Source organism: Cyanistes caeruleus, chromosome 11 (genome assembly GCF_971803275.1).
Source record: "Cyanistes caeruleus chromosome 11, bCyaCae1.hap1.1, whole genome shotgun sequence".
NCBI classification, from domain to species: domain Eukaryota; kingdom Metazoa; phylum Chordata; class Aves; order Passeriformes; family Paridae; genus Cyanistes; species Cyanistes caeruleus.
The window spans coordinates 22,605,160-22,622,715 of record NC_141711.1 but is presented as its reverse complement, the minus strand read 5'-3'; the positions used below and the strand labels follow the sequence as shown (position 1 = coordinate 22,622,715).

Here is a 17,556-nt window from a genome sequence, read left to right as displayed (position 1 = left end):
GGAGAAGGATGGGAAGCCGCGACTGACACTCCGCAGGAGTGGACTGGAGCAGTAGCTGGTGCGTCGACATTGGGGGAAGCCCCGAGTGCCTCCCCACAGACTGCCTGCTGAAATAGTCTGCATCCCTACTCTCAAATCTCCAGACACTGGGAGCCAATCCATGCTGTCATTGCTTTCTTTGTGCTAAGCTGTTTTTGTGCTTTTCACTTGCCACAGGTAGTGTAGAAGACAACGTGAAATTGAAAATTAGAAATTAGGTTATAACACTATTAGAATGTTTCTCTTAATAATTTTACCTTTATATTTTCAGTTAAGTTGGGGTCTAAAGTGGGAAAACAATTTTTTTACTTTAGGAGAACAAGTAGCAAAGACCTTTAACCTTAGAAACTGTTGGGTCTACGGAGGGCCAGGGGGATCTGAAAGCTGGCCATGGGTGGCCAGCCCAGTCGAGCCTAGATGGTAGGTTAGCACCCTGAGTGAAGTCCATAATGGAACTGGATTTTGGGACAAAGAAGGAAGTCCATGGCAGCTTCATTCTTCTGAAAGAGGCATTTATTGCTTAAACAGAACAGGAAGCACATATGTGAGAAAGAGCGTTTGTGACTGGACTTTATCTTTAGGTTTAAATTGTTGAGCCCCCAACTGCCCTCCTTATGACTGTTCCAGATATAGAGGCAGATGGAATCAAACACATGTTAAGCTCACTAATGGTAGCTGGGTAAGGTGTTCCTTCCATAATTACCAAAAAGATTTTGAAAGCTGTAAAGCAGTGGGGAAAGATAAGTTTTTTGACCCTTTATTTTTAAGCTGCCCCCGGGATAATTCCACAAGTCAGACACATGTTGTCCGAGACTATCAGTGGAAATGGCAACACCGGAATGGAACTAGAACCCTTTTTAACAGGTTCTGGTCCAGATCTAATAAAACAGATCTGGGATGTGATTGCAAGTGGAAACCTCATGTAGGAGCTTGGAAATGTAAATATTGTGATTCTTATGGCAAGGCAACTATTGTGGGTAGACCCCTAGGCCCTAGAAGCAAGCTGTATTTTGACCCACCAGTTGATGATGAAAATTGGAAAGGTCCCTTCGCTAATGGGACCTGGGCTCTAAAGGGGCACTACTGAATTTGTGGCCAAAATGCTTACCGCAGGCTACCTCCAAACTGGTCAGGGATATGTTATGTGGGGTATATTAGACCATTGTTCTTTCTGCTACCACAAGTTCAAGGAAATCAGTTAGGAATCAAAGTATATGATGATCTAATTAGAGAGAAGCGGTCCATTGATACATCCCTGGTTGGAAGGAGCACCCAAAAGTGGAGAAAAGATGAATGGCCACCTGAACGGATCATACAACACTATGGCCCAGCTACCTGGAACCCAAATGAATTAATATCAGGTGCCAGAGAACCCATTTATAATCTAAATCGGATAATTAGGTTGCAAGCTGTCTTTGAAATAATAATCAACCAGACAGCTACAGCTCTTGACCTTCTTGCTGACCAGTCTACTCAGATGAGAAATGCAATATTTCAACATCGAATGGTATTAGACTATTTATTAGCAGAAGAAGGGGGGGTGTGTAGAAAATTGAATGACTCAAACTGCTGTTTGCAAATAGATGACAATGGAAAAGTGGTAAAACAAATAACAAAAGGAATAAGAAAGTTAGCCCATGTACAGGTCCAAACATGGAAAAGATGGGAATGGGACATGTTTTCATGGTTACCTGGTGGCCTATGGGTCAAACAAATGCTTTTTTTCCTCTCGTGTGTTGTAGCAACTCTAATCTTTTTACCATGCATGATCCCTTGCTTAATACAACTTATTCAACATGTGATCAAAAGAATGCAGGTAGTAGCCGTGCCTACTGATCCAGAGATAACTACAAAAGGGCAGAAAGTAATGCCACTGCAAATAATTGCAAAGCCAAAAAAGACCCAAGAACAAAAAATTAGATCAGTGATAACTAAGGTTTGTAAAGACAATTATTAACAAAAATTAAAAGAGGAGGGATTGAGAGGAATGATGAGTTTGTCTTTACAAACAAGCTGTGGGTCAGTTGATAAGATGTAGCTATCAGTGAGAGACGACAGAAACAATGAGATGGATTCCAGTAGAAGATCAAAGAGGCACTGAAAGAACACTATGAATTCCAAAAAGTTAAGAAGGGATTATGCATTGAGGGTGGGGGGGGAAGGTACCCCAGGTATCAAGCGTTCCGGGAAGCCTGTACCTCTCAAGTACCTCAGCCTATGGGGAAAGGGAGAAGGGACAAGCGGCCGGGAATTAGGATAAAAAGGAGGCTGCGCCCTCCAAAAATTTGAGAGACCCCAGGGGAATGCCCCATGGCCTCTCCCTTTATTCGAATAAAGAAAAAGGACTCCTCTGTCTCCTTTTTGGACATAAACCTCTGGTGTTCGTGGATTAATTTTCCTGACACTGAGTACAGGACAAACTCACGCAGGGGGATCTGACTTCAGTCCCACAGGGTGCTGACTAAATGGCATCTGAGCCACCCCCAAACTCATCAGACATCTTTCACTTGCCAAAGGGAGGAAACAAGGTTATGTGTAACAGAGCCAGAGAATTCACTGCCACCACCTCATTGCAGGGGTGGCTTTAGTGACACTGAGCCTCTCCCCACCCAGGAGGGCAGATCCACACCCTGTTCTATGGGCAAAGCTGAACATCATGGGTAATACCAAAATTCAAATAAGAAATCCATCAAGACACTTCACAGTGATTACAGGGGAGATAACTTAAAGCACTCAATTGTACATCTTTCTCCCTTAGCCAGGACAGAGGGAAGACGCTGACAGTAAAAAGGGACAGGAGGAAGGGAAGCATTGGGTATCTCAAGGCTCATGTTGCTAGGTGGAGGAAGTTCCTGGCTCAAGGATTTTTTGAACAGAGATGGTGGGCATACATGCCCTGGTGTCAAAGGTTCAAAGCTCAGAACTATTAATTCCTACACTGCTTGCTTTTCAGAAGTGAAGTTCAAAAAGTGCAGCCAACAATCCCTGTTGCAGTAGTGAAGATGTACTTGAGGAAACTGCAAAGGAAGAAAGCTGATAGTACCTTAACAACAGCTACGGTGGTCTGGTTAATGCCAAACAACTCTTGTGAAATCACTTCAATCATTGATGATCCGGTCACAGACCCAGAGACAAGGAATCCTCTCTCATCGATTTCCACAACAGGGACTTTGTCTGGTCCATCCAAGACACGGTAACTCAGGGAGGCCACTTGGTCCCTGAAGAAAAACAAGAAGTAGGGAACGTCTTAAATGTCTGAAACCATATTTAGTGTTTCTTCCAACATAAACCATTCTGTGCTTCTATGAAACTAAGGGTTCCCTCCTCCTAAAATGTAAATGCCTCTAAAGCTTTGCCCTCAGTGTGTGTCCTACTGTCTATCTGCCCATTATTATGCTGGGAAAATGACGAAGCCTGATATGAGTCTAAAATGTCAGTCTTTGAAAACAGATTATGTAAAAAGAATTTCTCATTGGGAAATGACATTTTAATCTGAAAATTCAGTCATAACCTCTGTGTGAGGAATACACAGAATTATATTCCACAAAGCCTCAATCACCCATCAAAACCTCTACAGGAAGCAGGCAGCAGGATACTGCTTTAACTGGCTTAACAGCTTTTAAAAAATGGGATCTCAAAGTTCCCAATATTGAATGAATTTTCCAGCTACAATCTAATACAAGATTGGACAAAGCCTGAGAAAACAGATAAGACACTATGAACCCCCAGATAAGCTGAGTAGTAAATGGTTGTATGGTGATACTGAGAGACTGAAACAACTCCCTTAAACACAACTGCCCTACAACAGTTTGGATAAAGGGGTGAGACAAGCCACAGTACGGAAACTGAACACTGACCTGTTGGTCTGAAGTTTCATAAAGGAATTTGGTGACATTAAGATCTGCCCTCTTTCTGCCTCTGGGGTGATTAGATGAAGTTTTTCAAACACCTGGAAAGTAAGAGGTAGCTTGGCCTACTGTTGTGTGCAGACAGTAATTTACTTCATTTACTTAATCTTCACAACAAACAAACAAAACCAGACAGAAGTGTAACTTTCTTTCTTCTCTTGTATAATATATATGGTAAAACAAGACAACTGAATGTAAATATTTGAGAATGGAAGAGTCAGTATCATCTGCAAGATATTCTGAAGAGCATTTATTTCCAGGGCTATGGCTAAACTAGGAAGCAGCATGAAAACAGAAGATTTCTCAAGGGAAAGGTGTTGGGAACCCCATATTCACCTGAGTTACTTTAAACTCCCCCTGCCCCCATGAGCCCATGAACTGAATGAGCCCAAACACTATATAAACAAGAGTAAGGCCTCAAAGATAAAACAAAGCTCGAGCTACTCCTGCATTTCAAATTCCTGACTTCAAATATAGACTTCAATCCAGTTCTGACAGATACTTAAACATGTGAAGAAAATCATCCCACCTGAATTTGGATTTCATCAGACAATTCTCTTGCCATGTTGTAGAACTGGTTAGCTGCAGCATCAAGGACCTTCACCACAACTTTCAGGCCTGTCCTTCCCTTTACTCTGCCATAAACATCCACTGCAAAGTTGTAGTTTGCAGGAAGCTGAAAATCAGCCTTGGACAGGAGAAAGGGGTTAAAGTTTGATTCATGGAAAGCCCAGACATTGGCACAGAGGTGCTGACAACTGATCCTGGATTTTGAGGCAGTGGAGGCAGCAATATTCCCTGCATTGCCCTGCTGTGGCCATTCCTTTTCCCAAGCTGGGCACACATGCACACACGCGCACACACACACACACACAGTGCACACACACACACACACACACACAGTGCACACACACACACAGACACACACACACAGACACACACACAGACACACACACACACACACAGTGCACACACAGACACACACACACACAGTGCACACACACAGAGACACATGAACACAGACACACACACACACACACACACACACAGTGCACCAAAGAGAGGTACACACACACACAAAGACAGGCGTGCACACACACACGCAAACCAAGACAGGCACACGCGCACACCCACACAAAGACACACACACACAGACAGGCACACACACAAAGACAGGCACACACACACACACGCAAACAAAGACAGGCACACGCGCACACACACACACAAAGACACACACACACAGACAGGCACACACACAAAGACAGGCACACACACACGCAAACAAAGACAGGCACACGCGCACACACACACACAAAGAGAGGTACACACAGACAGGCACACACACACACAAAGACACACACAAAGACACACACACACACACAAAGACACACACACAAAGACAGGCACACACACACACACACACACACAAAGACACACACACACACACACACAAAGACACACACACACAGACAGGCACACACACACACACGCGTGCGTGCATTACCTCACTGAGCCTTGTCCTGACATCCAGGGTGTCCCTCTTGGTGACAGACCAGTGGAATGTTAACCCTGGCACAGCATTGCCAAAGGAGAAAGGAGTCTGAGTGCTGGTGATGCCCGTGACATAAACTGGCATCTGGAAAGAGAAAAACCAGCCTGCTTAGCTAATGCCAATATGCAATCCAAACACCTGCACACAGCAAAGAGAATTAAAATTCACTGATCAAGAGATGGGGTCTCTCATGAAGAAAATAGTTCCTCCCAGAGCTGCTGTGCTGTCATCAGATGACGTGACAGGAATGGGCACAACCTGAAGTTCCAAAATGTGAAAGTGACAGAAGCCAATCCCAAACAATTCACCTGAGTACCAGCTTTCATTCGTGTAATGGGTGCCCGAATTCTCACAGCTGTCAGCTGCACCACCTCAACTTCCACCTGGTCCTGGGAAGGAGGAAGAGAAGATACTGTAAGCACTTGTCAAACAGAAAGCAGATTTCACTTTCAGGCTCTCTAGCCACTATTTTGCCATTATCTAATCATTGTTGCTGTGTGATTTGCATGACTTGTCAGAGAAAATACAGATACACAAATTCAGCACAACTGTAAAAAACTAAAAAGGATTAAGCTTTGATTAATAGGCATTTAAAAATGCACCTTAAGTTGAAAAAATAAATCTGCTCAAAATTACTGATCACATGAGTGATGGAGCTGAGAGGTGATAGACAGCAGTGGACAAGATTACAGGAGGCCTCAGCAGAAGAGGGATGAAGAAACCCAGGAGGTGAAGGAAGATATGGAGACGAGGTAGAATGAAATGACGATTGTAGAGCACCAAACAGGACAAATGAGAATAAAAGGATGATGTGTGACTCCGATATCTCCTCTTCATATACCCAGATATTCCTGATAGATTTTATTCCTGCTATATACTGGGGTCAGAAAGGTCAGACCTGGACCTCACTGGGCTACAGATTTAACTTTCAAGTTCACTTTGCCTCCTGTCACACCCTTAGGGCAGGCTGCTGCCCAGGCATTAAAAAACATATTTTTTGATATTTTGTTTTTTTAAAATATTACTTTGTGTCCTCTTAGATGAGCTGACACCTTTCAAGCAGCAGAGCTTTGTGGTTCACAGCAGCTGTGCTGCCCTGAGCTCAAAGGAAGAAGTCATAAGATCTGGCCCAAGTTCTGTTGCTCTGAGTCTCATTAAGGAACTTGTGCTTGCTCCCTTGTCGGCCTGCTCACCTCCCTCACACTGAGCTGCAGAAAAATCTAAGGACACAGATTCTGATGGAATATCAGGGATTCACTACTTGCACCTGTCGCCCTGAAAACTCAGCTTCTGAGCTTGCTGACATGGTTTTCTAAAGACTTTCCCAGGACAGTAACTGTAAACATAGATATGTGTACATTCTTTCTGTTACACATCTTGTGATGGACATCTCTCATGGCCAGTGCAGTGGGAAAGTGTTATCCTGACCATCCAATCCCTGGCCGTGGTCAGAAACCTATAAATCCTGGGAGGAAAAATAAACTTTCTCTTCCTTTCACCACACCTCGACCTGTATCCGTGTGATGTATTCATCTTCAGCGGCAACATGCACCTCCACAGATGGGTTCAGACCACAACAAGGGATGATTGTGCTCTCTGCAGACTGCTGCAGCTTAGGAGAGAAACAATGTGGGGTTGTTTTGAACAACCGCTGCCTTCTGGATCCTCCTGACCTAAGAGGGAATGCAGACAAGGACAACCTTCTGCTTTGCTGGAAAAACTTCTTTAGATGGGCTTTTCTAGGTGTACTAACCGATCCTGAAGAAACCAGACTAGTCATAAAGCTGCTCTGATTATCTGGGTGAGTGTGGTTTAAGGCACAGCAAGATTCATCTACCTTTTCAAAGTACCACCTGTGCCAATACCTGTGTAAGTAAGTTTGCAGGCCAGGGAATAAGGAACTCTTGAGTTTTCATCTTTGGGAAACCAGAGAAGTGCACAAGGTAAAACTGCTCATGCAGAAAGACTCTGTGCCCCCTTCCAGAGCCAAAGCCATGAGTCAGAGAGCCCCTGACAGCCCCCAACAGCACCACAAGCATTACCTGGGACACTGCCACAAAATTCTCTGTCTCTGCATCAACAGCCTGCAGCACTCCTGTCACCACCCCGCTGCCAATGGCCACTCCTGTGACCAGCCCAGAGCTGTTCACTGATGCAATGTGCCCGTTGTCAATAGAGAAAATGATGTTGGAGAGAGGCTGGGGGCCTCCTTCAGCAGTGATCTGTCAGAACAGCACACAGAACAGTTAATGAACCCTTCAGATTGTTCTTCTGGTCACCGTTACAGGGAACACCCTCCCTGCTCAGCAACACAATGACTTCAGTGCTACCTGCACCTTCCCAGGGGCAGCTCAAGGACTGCACACTGGTCTTTGCAGGATGTCAGCATGGGAAATTCATAAGCTGAGTAAAGAAGTGGACCCTGTCCCTCACAGAGTATCACAGGCTGATGTTACCTCCACTCCTGGAAGTTTCAGAAAACTTTACCTCCCTTTCTCCTCAGCACCCTGGTGTAGAGCTCTGCTCTGTGTTTCAGTGTATACAACATGCCTACTATCCCAAATTTCATGGAGCCAACAGATTTACTCATGCTGTGCTGGGATTTAACACCAAAAAAGATGACACTCCGTTGACAAAAGCAAATACAAATCCTTTGATCCAGCAATACAGCAAAACAGAAGTTGGCTCAGGAATAATGCTGTTCTTGTTCAGAGGAGTATTCATCACAGAAACATGGGTTGGGCTGGAAGGGACCTCAAAACTCATATTGTTCCCTAGGCAGGGACCACCTTCCACTACCCTACGTTGCTCCAAGCACTGTCCAGCCTGGCCTTGGACACTTCCAGGAATCCAAGGGCAGCCACAAATCTGTGCCAGGGCCTCCCCACACTCTCAGGGAACAGTCCCTTCCCCACATCTCCTCTGACCTTGCCCTGTGCTGGGTTTGAAGCTACGCCTTGTGCCCTGTCACTCCAGACCCTTGCCCAAAGTCCCTCACTGTGGGGGCTGCTGAGACAGCTGGAGGGAGAGCCCATACATAACCTTTCACTTACCCGGCTCCCTTTCAGGGGAAGGCCTCAGTTGAGAATCCTGTTGTTATGGTTACTTGCTTTATTGCCCCCAGCATGCCTTTCCCTCATATGTATATCAGTTGTATCCCACTGGCCCTTCCCCCTTGCTCCGCCTCTGAGCCCTCAGACCATTTGCCTTGTTGCTCTACCCAGCCCCTTGCCTTCCCTATACAAACCCCTGCTCCCCAGACCCCTCCGGAGAAGCAGCAGAATAAAAGCTGCCTGTGGAGCTCAGTACAGGGACTCCAGCTCTTCCTTCTGAGTCGCCCAAGGAGCAGCTGCAATTCCAACAGCTCTTCTAAGGGCTATTGCTGAATCCCAGGGGCAAGGCAGGCGTGCCTGGGCACTCAAGAGCTGTCCCAAAGGAGACACTTCCTGGGAAGGTTGCGGCACCCTGACCACCATCGCTTGCCGCATGACCTCTCTAACAATCCTGTTAGTCCATTCAGTGTGAATACAGATGTGATAAATGTAACTTTGGAAAAAATTCGTGAAAGAAGGAATAAGTATATAACTGTATTTATAACAATGTAAACCACATATAGTGTGGCCTAAAGATTCCTCCCCAGACCCAGCAGTAACTACCTATTCAGGTGACCCTAGGCTACGCTTATCAGCCTGAGAGGAAGAGCAGAACAAGGGCCATCAGGCTAGACAATGAGGAGAGCCCAGCCGAGATGCCCCAACGGCTCCACACTGAATCAGGATACCACACCCTATAAGCCACAACCGAAAAAGCAATCTAACTAAACAATGAGAGGAGCCCAGCCGACTTGGTCACTTCTCCTGGAGAGCCCAACCAAAGATACAATCAGGAGGCAATCAGAACTTTTCACATGCAAAAAGACTGCCCAGTCGTCTATTGATTCAGTTCGATGGTTCCAGGAAATCCATTCAACCAACCATCTAGGCTCTTTGTGGAACAGTGACTGCTCGGAGTTTAGCCCCAGGACACAAAATCCCTATAAAAACCCTGGACATTCTACCCTCCGTGTGGATTTGGGTAAATCTGTACCTCTGGGTATAGACCCCTGTCCACCCAGCGCTGTGCTGATTTATTTTATTGTGGTTTTTTTCTCCTGTTTGTGATTGAAATTGTTTTATAATAAATCGCTGTTTATATTAACCCTATTTTGCCATTGCATTTATAACACAGATAAATGTCAAGTTGAGCATCTACTCCTGAAAATCTAGTTATGAATATTCCTTTTGCAACAGCAATTACAAAATAAAAAATATGTAAGAAGATGCCTCACCTGAATCATCGCCCCAATAATTAGGGTCACTTTCCTTGGCAGTAGTCTAAATGGGGAAAAGACCTAAACACAGAAATATGAATACCTGTGTTAAGGTCCTTCAATCAGATAAATTATGCTACAAAACAGTACAAGTGTAAAACTGATTCTTTAGATGTTTAATCACAGTAAATCGAGCATGCAGAAATTTAACTTATCATATGCAGTTAAACAGCACTGAAATCTGACTGGCATTAGGTCAGCTTCCTATTTCAGAATTCAGAATGCATTTTCTGGCAAATTGATTACTATACTGTAACCATAATCTATATATTCCTGTTCCATTGTAGCACAGGCTTTATTTATGCATATATCTTATCTAAAATTATTTACTTCAATCTGCTGTGGAGCAGAGTTGATTCTCTGTCCTCTTCTGTCAGCCACAGTTGCCATCAGACTCGTCTGCCCAACAGTCATCCCACGCACCAGGAAAGCAGCAGTGTGGTCATCCAGAGCCTCCCTCAGGGGGCTGCAAAGAAATCCATTCAAGAGAGACATTCTCTGAGTAAATAACAAATAACAAAGCAAAGGACTCATTTAGTGCCCATTTAGTAGTTATAGCACAAGGCTAAGTGACTCTGTGTGAAGCAAAGTTTTAAGAGAATTATCACATTTTCACACATGATGGCTCTCTGCAACCTGTGCTTTAGCCTAACATTAAATACCTGAAATGAAAATGAAACAAGTGACAGACACAATGAGTTTGATAACATCAGGTATGTCTTCACACAGCACTCTTCACCTGACACTATTTGCCAAGTCACTGCTACCAACAGGCACAAAGCTTCATCAGTCATCATACTCGGAGAATGTAGTCTCATTCATCAGCCAGCAACAATCAGGCTGTTAGTTCAGTCAATTTCCCTCACAAATAATAAATAACTGTTTACCTTTTAATAGGTAAAGACTGTTAAATTAACTGTTAATTAAGACTTCACAAAAATTAAATAAATAAAATCTCAGCCATTGTATATTACCATGCCTCCAACCTAATACCTTTATTCACTTTTACTAATTCTTATTTGCAGATTAATTTCAAAAATCCATTAACTTACACAAGGGAGACAAGCTGAGACGCTGATCTTAGACTGAGATGCATGACAGGGAAGTATTTTGCCAGAAAAGGTTTCTTTGAGTCATCCAGAACTCTGACATAAGCCTTAACTGTTTTTCCAATCTCCACCTGAAACAGACACATCCAGTCATTCTGCATTCAAATCACTCTTACTTATTAGCATAAACATTTTCATTTTATTTTTTATTACACTTGTGGTAGGGTAGTGGAAAGAGAGAGCCCCAAGGTTAGGTTAACACTGATTTTAAAGACTAATCCCTGCCAGCCAGAGTTAGTGTCAGATGAAATGAATCAACTCAGGTCCTTCAGCTGGCAAGGGCATAATTAAAACACCCAGAAATATCAACACCTCTTTTGTCTAAGGCACACTCAAGCTGGCAAGTGGCATGAGCTGGACTTCTTTCTGCTCAGTTTTAAAACCTGACATATGGAAAATGACCTTGGGGCAAAACCTAAAAGAATTCCTCACATGCACTTTAAACAGGAGGAAATGTAAATGAGCATGTCCATATAAATTATGGATTAACATTGCTGTGTAAATGCAAAAGTTGAGACTGCTGCAACACAGAACATGAACAGAAACCTGATACTCTGAGACACTTATAACCTAAAGGGATAAATTTGGGAGGGCAAAACAGAGACACAGGGAGGTTGTAGCTTTTTCTCTGTTGTAGCATCTTGTCCATGTCTCTTCTCTATGTTCAGGACCTGCACAGGGAGTCAGGGCAAGCTGGACCAGCTTCTAATGCTGCTTCCAAGGCACTGACCTTGTCAACAACTCGCACATACAGTTCCTGGATATCAGATACATGAATTTTAGCTTCAGCTGGGGCAGGGAAAGCTAGACACAGGTCATGAATCATTACAGTCACTGATCCTGGGAGCAGAGGCTGCACCTGCAATGCCAAAAGAAAACTGCATTATAGCACTTATTTTGTCTGTTGTTCACAGGATAAAATTGGTATCACTTTCAGGGCAGAAGCAGCTGGATGCAGAAATCTCCAAGCTTATACACAGAGAATTCTTCCACCAAAATAAAAATCAACCTGTAAAATGTATGTAAAAAGTATCATGCTACTGAGCTAGTGCAAACAGCCCCCAGGCACCAAGTGAATTTACAGCTCTTCATCTCGAATAGTCTGGCATGCTGCTATTCATCTGCCATCAGGAAAAAAAAACACACAAACCATTTAGAGCAACAAAACTTTTCTTAGTAGAGTGAAAACCAAAGTGATAAGGGGAAAAAAAGTAGAGGACAAAGATTATGCCTATAAAGCATTGGTATTGCTTCCTGTAAGATTTGTACTCTACTGTTACTGCTTTTCATCTGAGCAGCCAAAACCTGGTAGATCGTGGCAAATAAGAGGACGGCTGACAGATCAGGTGTTTCTTTAATACAAGTACTAGTCCTACTTAAGTACTACTTAATTTTAAAGAAAGATAATGTTATACTTCTTAATGGGTAAAGAGAATAAAATAATGAAGAAAGAGACCTCTGGTCACAAACACGAGAGCCCTCAGAACTAGGTACCCATCCCAAAGTCCCCTCTCCGAAGGCCATGCACCCATACCTTGGTCCCATCAGCTCTGCAGTTATCCTGCAACTCCCTGACTTTGCCACAGACCTCAGGAAAATCCCAGCTGTTCTCCTCCCTTTGACCGGGGACAGCAGTGAAGTTTGGTGTCCTGTTCTGTGCTCTGAACTCTGAACAGGGGGAGATGGCCAGGCCCCCCAGTGCAAAGGAGTTCAGTGAACTCGGCATTGTCTGGCAGCATCACAGAGTTAGCAGCAGAGCAGTGGGGAGAGCTGACATTCTGTTCTTTGAGGACACCACTTCTGCCTCAAAATAGAAAGGGATGTGAAGTTTGAACAAAGGTCAGCTTCCAGAACAGCAGCAGATCCCAGAAAGGGTGGCTAATATAGGGGCTGGGCAGCAGGGCAGGGGATGTGGCATGGGGAGGGAGCTGAAATGGAGCTCAGCTAGGCTGGCAGACCAGAGAAAGGAAACAGGGAAAAGGGCAAGCAAAGCTATTGCAACGTTTGAAACTCTTCCTGTCTCAACCAGCTCTGCTGTTCTCTTCTCCCATTAGGTGTCCAGTAGCTCCCAGTATCCAAGGATATTGTACTGGTGACCACTCTTCACTCTTCCCCTACTACCACCCACCATGCCCAGAAAAGATGCTGTGACAAAACCAGAAGAAGAGGTACAGAATTTCTCCTTGGCAGTCCCACTGAAAAGTCTGGGAATCACTGCTCCAGATAACTTGAAATTTAGTTTCTCAGAAGAGTTTACTGTCAACTCATCCTCTGTCAACTTGGCTGCACTGGTACCTGCCATGGCAGCAGCCTGAGAGAGACTACTGATTTCCCAGGCCATTCTGCCACTTCCATGGAAAAACCCAGGGGTGGCACTGGGATTTAACCCAAACACAGCATGCAAGGCTAACAAACATGCCAAATGTGTGGGGGGTCGCATTTTTTAAATAATGTGTTCAAAGTGGAGTTTTCTCTCCTTTAATCTAGCAGGCAGTTAAATCTCTTCCTACACTTCACAAAGCCTATCTTGCTGTCGCTGCTCCACTCTTGAATTCCAGATGAGAGCAATGAACTTATCTCATGTACATGAGTTAAGCCCATCAGGGAGACCTGACTAAAAAACTATTAAGAGTTTGAACAGTGTACTGTGTACAAAAAACTATTCATCTCTTCTTTTTTTCTCACCTCTGTGCCTAGTTGGAAAAAATATTCCCACCTCACAAGTTAGAGACAATCAAAATGTTTCACAAATTCTTCTGAGATTCTAATTTCCACCTTAGTTATAATCACTTCACAACTTTAGCAGCATTACTTCTTAAAAGGCAAATCTGTAAATTATACATTTATAAAAACTACTCTTTAGAGCAACTTGTTTCATTTCCAGTTCTTGCCTAATGAAAGCAGCAATGCAAACACAGTTTTATTGTTGTTCACTGTAGAATACGTTTTGCATTCTGGACCTGAAGAAGTCAAGCACACCTGCACTTTAGTAGCATCTTCTAGTGGAAAAGTGCATTAGAAACTTCATATGGAGATCAGGATAAACTCTTTAATAGATATTCATTCAGAAAATCAGGATGCAATACTGTGATTAAAAGCACCCTGAAACAGCACTATAGGATATAAGAATTTAAAGCTTTCAGAAGTACTGGCCCACAGAAAATACTCCAGTATTACTTTGGAAACCAATTAATCTTACATATAGCTTCTGAATAATTCTGTCACATTATTCTTTGTGGTGAGTTTGTAAAATCAGCAACATTTTACTGCGAAGTTGTAATGAGTGAAGTACTTGGAACTGGCTTTTATCTTATACAGAGAACACAAGTGCACCACAGCTGTAATGAAACAATTTCCTGTACCAGAGACTATAACTGAAAGTGCCAGTGCAAAGATCCCCTGCCTGACGCATGACTGTGACAGGCAAACACATCCAAAACACAGCTACTGTCTCTCTATCTACACCTGCTGGAAAATTCCCAGGAGTGTTGAAGCTGCAGAACGATAACCTGGTTGCCAAAAAGGTGTAAAATCATGAAACAGTGCACTCACCAAAGCAATGCTTTGAGTCTCCTCATGTGTCAATCTTACAATATTTGGCACACTGGTATTAATGAAAAAATATCCAGAACCTTGTTGGATGTGAAGTTCTGTCTGCAAAACCAGGAAAGCATCCATAATTAAGACTATCTTTCTAGTAAAGCTGTTTCTTCACACATCTTCTGTAATGTGTGACATTTTCCTGCCTGCAATTGGAAAGCAGCAAAGTAACTTCTCACCTGAGCATCAGGGTGGTTGTAGACGGAGACCTCAGTAGGGCTCACTTTCGCATCTTCCACAAGCATCAGTTCAATGGTGGCAGGCCCTGGGAGCACAGCTTCATGCTGCAAAGAACAGTGTTAGTTACAGCAAAGAGGCAGAACACTGACAGTGTCCCGTGTGTGCGGGGAGGATGTTTAAAGCAGGTAACCAAAGTTCAGAACACAGGCATGAGGGTATGATATGCCTACAAGATCCAGACGGCTCAGTCAATCCTCCTGCACAGGGAAGGGCATGCTCAGGGTTAATCTGCTCTGCATCCCTGGCTAAGACAGAGGACAAGGGCCAGGCACTGCAGGATCAGTGAATGATGTCTGACAACTCAGAGCCATGGCCCAAGTTCATACCGAACGATAAGGCAAACAAATCAAGTTTTCTATCTCTAACTCATCTTTTCGAGATTCTTCTTAGCAGGTCACCAGGAGAAATTCTTCCTTAAATGTAAGTACATGAACACTGATCAGATGCAGGCTTAATCACCCACCCATAACAGTATTAGCTCAGAAAAGGAAAAATGTTTCTAGAGGAAGTCACTACTCTGCACCCATTTCACCTCATTAGTGGAATTATTTCCTTGATGTAGAAAGGATGTCATCTTTCCCTAATGACTTAATAGGGTGTTCCACTTAAACATGGAACAACAATCAAGACATCTCAGTGTCGCATCTGTTAGATTTTCCTTTGTGTTTTTGGCTGCAAAGAAGGAGAATGGGCAGGTTTGAAAGCAGAATAAAGCAGCCTGCTGCTCACATACTTGAAAAAAGCAGCCAAGTCACCTCTTTTTAAAAAAAACAATACATGAGCCTACAAAGTGCAGCAGAACTGCCATCTACAGCTACTATAGAGTCCCCCCAAATTTAAACACAGAGAACAGAACTTAAGAGAACTCCAGTGTTCTCTGAATTCAAGGCAAAGTTCAGAGCATTCACTTTTCTAATTAATTCTAAAAGTAAGAAAGAATATTGAATATTGGTCTAACAAATCACAAAATGATTGCAGAACAGCAAATGTTCATATTACAACTCATTTTTTTAAAAGAAAAACAAACACAACCAAATATTTCAAGTAACTTCATAGCAAAGTACTGTGTCTCTGCAGTAATTCTCACTAAGCTGTAGTCAAATTCTTCAGGGGAAATGCATCTACACCATTCTTCCCTACAGGAGAAGAGTAGAAACCTCACAGAAAAGTCAGGAACCAAGTGGCAAAACAGACCACCTCTCAAAGAGTTTACTAAGCAGATGCCACCCAGGCCATGCTGAGAGGAACCTGGCCCACAGGGTATTTCACACTACTGGTGCCCATCTGATACCTGCTTTGAGTTAAATCCTGTAACCTCTCACTGCATATTTTAGGCTTTGCTTCAGCTCTGTTTTCAAGGTACTGCATACAGTCCAAACCCACTTAAGTCTTGCTTAACAAGATTAAACAGAAATTCCAGTTAGGAAGCAGAATATTTTAAGAGTCAGTTATTCCACATCAGGTTATTCCACAGGCTGAAACCTGCCCTTATATTCAGTTTAAAAGAGACATAAACAGATCTCTGCCATCTGTTTACACCTGTCTTCTTTGTTCATCATCACTACCTTTTGCTGTTTTTCTTCCCTAAGTTGAGTATCTACAAACTAAGCATTTCAGGAAGTGGCTAATGACTTATAAAATGAGAGCCTGGGCTTATAGCTGGCATTGTACAATGGAGAAGTCTCTTAGGAAAAAAAAGAGAGCGCACTAGTCTAACATATGGACCATATGAGGAATCAGTCAGCTTTTGCTTTGCTCATGCACAACTCTCCCACCCCGCTTTGCAGGGGCAATAATCCATTTGCTTTTCCCAGTGACAGCTGCATGAAGCACATGGCTGCTTTAGTGCAGGACAAGCAGCAGAGTTTCACCAATTCATTAAAAAACCCTAAACTGAAACAAAACAAACTGAAACACTTCTCTGTAATGCCCTTGCCCAGATGGTTAAAAAAACTCCCAAGGACTTGGATAGATTTGATATGGATAGCACCACCTAGTGCAGAGGAAAGCAGGAAAAGGCATGAATCAGCACAAAACCGCTGCTGTATGAACCAGATTCCACCATGTACCTGCCTTATTTGTACAGTGCTGTGTGTGGAGGGAAAAAATCCATCCCAGGAACACTGGGCATTAACCACAGGAAAATGGCAAAGCTCCCCTGTGTGCTGTTACCGGTATTTTGGCTCTGGCTGCCTTCAGGTGGGGCTGCTGGAATGCAGCGGCAGCGGCGGAGATCATAGCAGTTCCAAACTCACGGTCAACTACCACAGTTTGTAAGCCTAGAATACAACAAAGATGAAAAAATACACTTAGTTCCTCTAGGATCGTTCTCATCAGACAAGAACTTTCTCTCTCAAGACAGGTTCTAGACATTGGGCTTTTTTTCTCCTCTCTTTAATAGCACACACTAAAAAATGCACACTGATGTTAAACTGAAGTTTGACTGCAGATTTCAGTACTTTCTTTAATCAAACTCAGACATTACCGAACAGATTTAATCCTGACCTTCAAACAATGAAATGCTCATTTAAACCAACATACCGTGCATTTTCTTCTGACCATTCCCCTCTTCCTTCAGAGTCAGTTCCATTGGCAGCTCCAGCTCAATATGAGCAAGGGCCTTATTTGTGGATTCCCATACAATACTAAGAGAGCTGAAGTTGTCAAATTTCCTGCCTTTCTGGTCATAGGCAGCCAAATCCAGTATTGGATTGTGGTAATTGGAAACAGGAACCT

The 17,556-nt window shown here is 43.4% G+C and overlaps 1 protein-coding gene across 3 annotated transcripts in view; it reads right to left on the bottom strand.

The window, feature by feature from the left end:
• The window catches only part of NUP210 (nucleoporin 210), a 57,444-nt gene that overhangs the window by 14,912 nt on the left and 24,976 nt on the right, over positions 1–17,556 (bottom strand). For all 3 annotated transcript variants that reach the window (XR_015275114.1, XM_086846614.1, XM_086846615.1), the window contains exons 17-30: positions 17,362–17,554; positions 16,993–17,099; positions 14,760–14,864; positions 14,533–14,634; positions 11,711–11,839; positions 10,924–11,051; positions 10,202–10,337; positions 9,830–9,892; positions 7,545–7,724; positions 5,811–5,891; positions 5,455–5,586; positions 4,477–4,635; positions 3,897–3,988; positions 3,083–3,257 (exon numbers count right to left, since the gene is read on the bottom strand). Coding sequence is in view for 2 of the 3 variants with exons in the window: in XM_086846614.1 (XP_086702740.1) it covers positions 3,083–3,257; positions 3,897–3,988; positions 4,477–4,635; positions 5,455–5,586; positions 5,811–5,891; positions 7,545–7,724; positions 9,830–9,892; positions 10,202–10,337; positions 10,924–11,051; positions 11,711–11,839; positions 14,533–14,634; positions 14,760–14,864; positions 16,993–17,099; positions 17,362–17,554 (1,782 nt within the window). In the remaining variant the exon portion in view is untranslated. The remainder of the gene's footprint in view (positions 1–3,082; positions 3,258–3,896; positions 3,989–4,476; positions 4,636–5,454; positions 5,587–5,810; positions 5,892–7,544; positions 7,725–9,829; positions 9,893–10,201; positions 10,338–10,923; positions 11,052–11,710; positions 11,840–14,532; positions 14,635–14,759; positions 14,865–16,992; positions 17,100–17,361; positions 17,555–17,556) is intronic.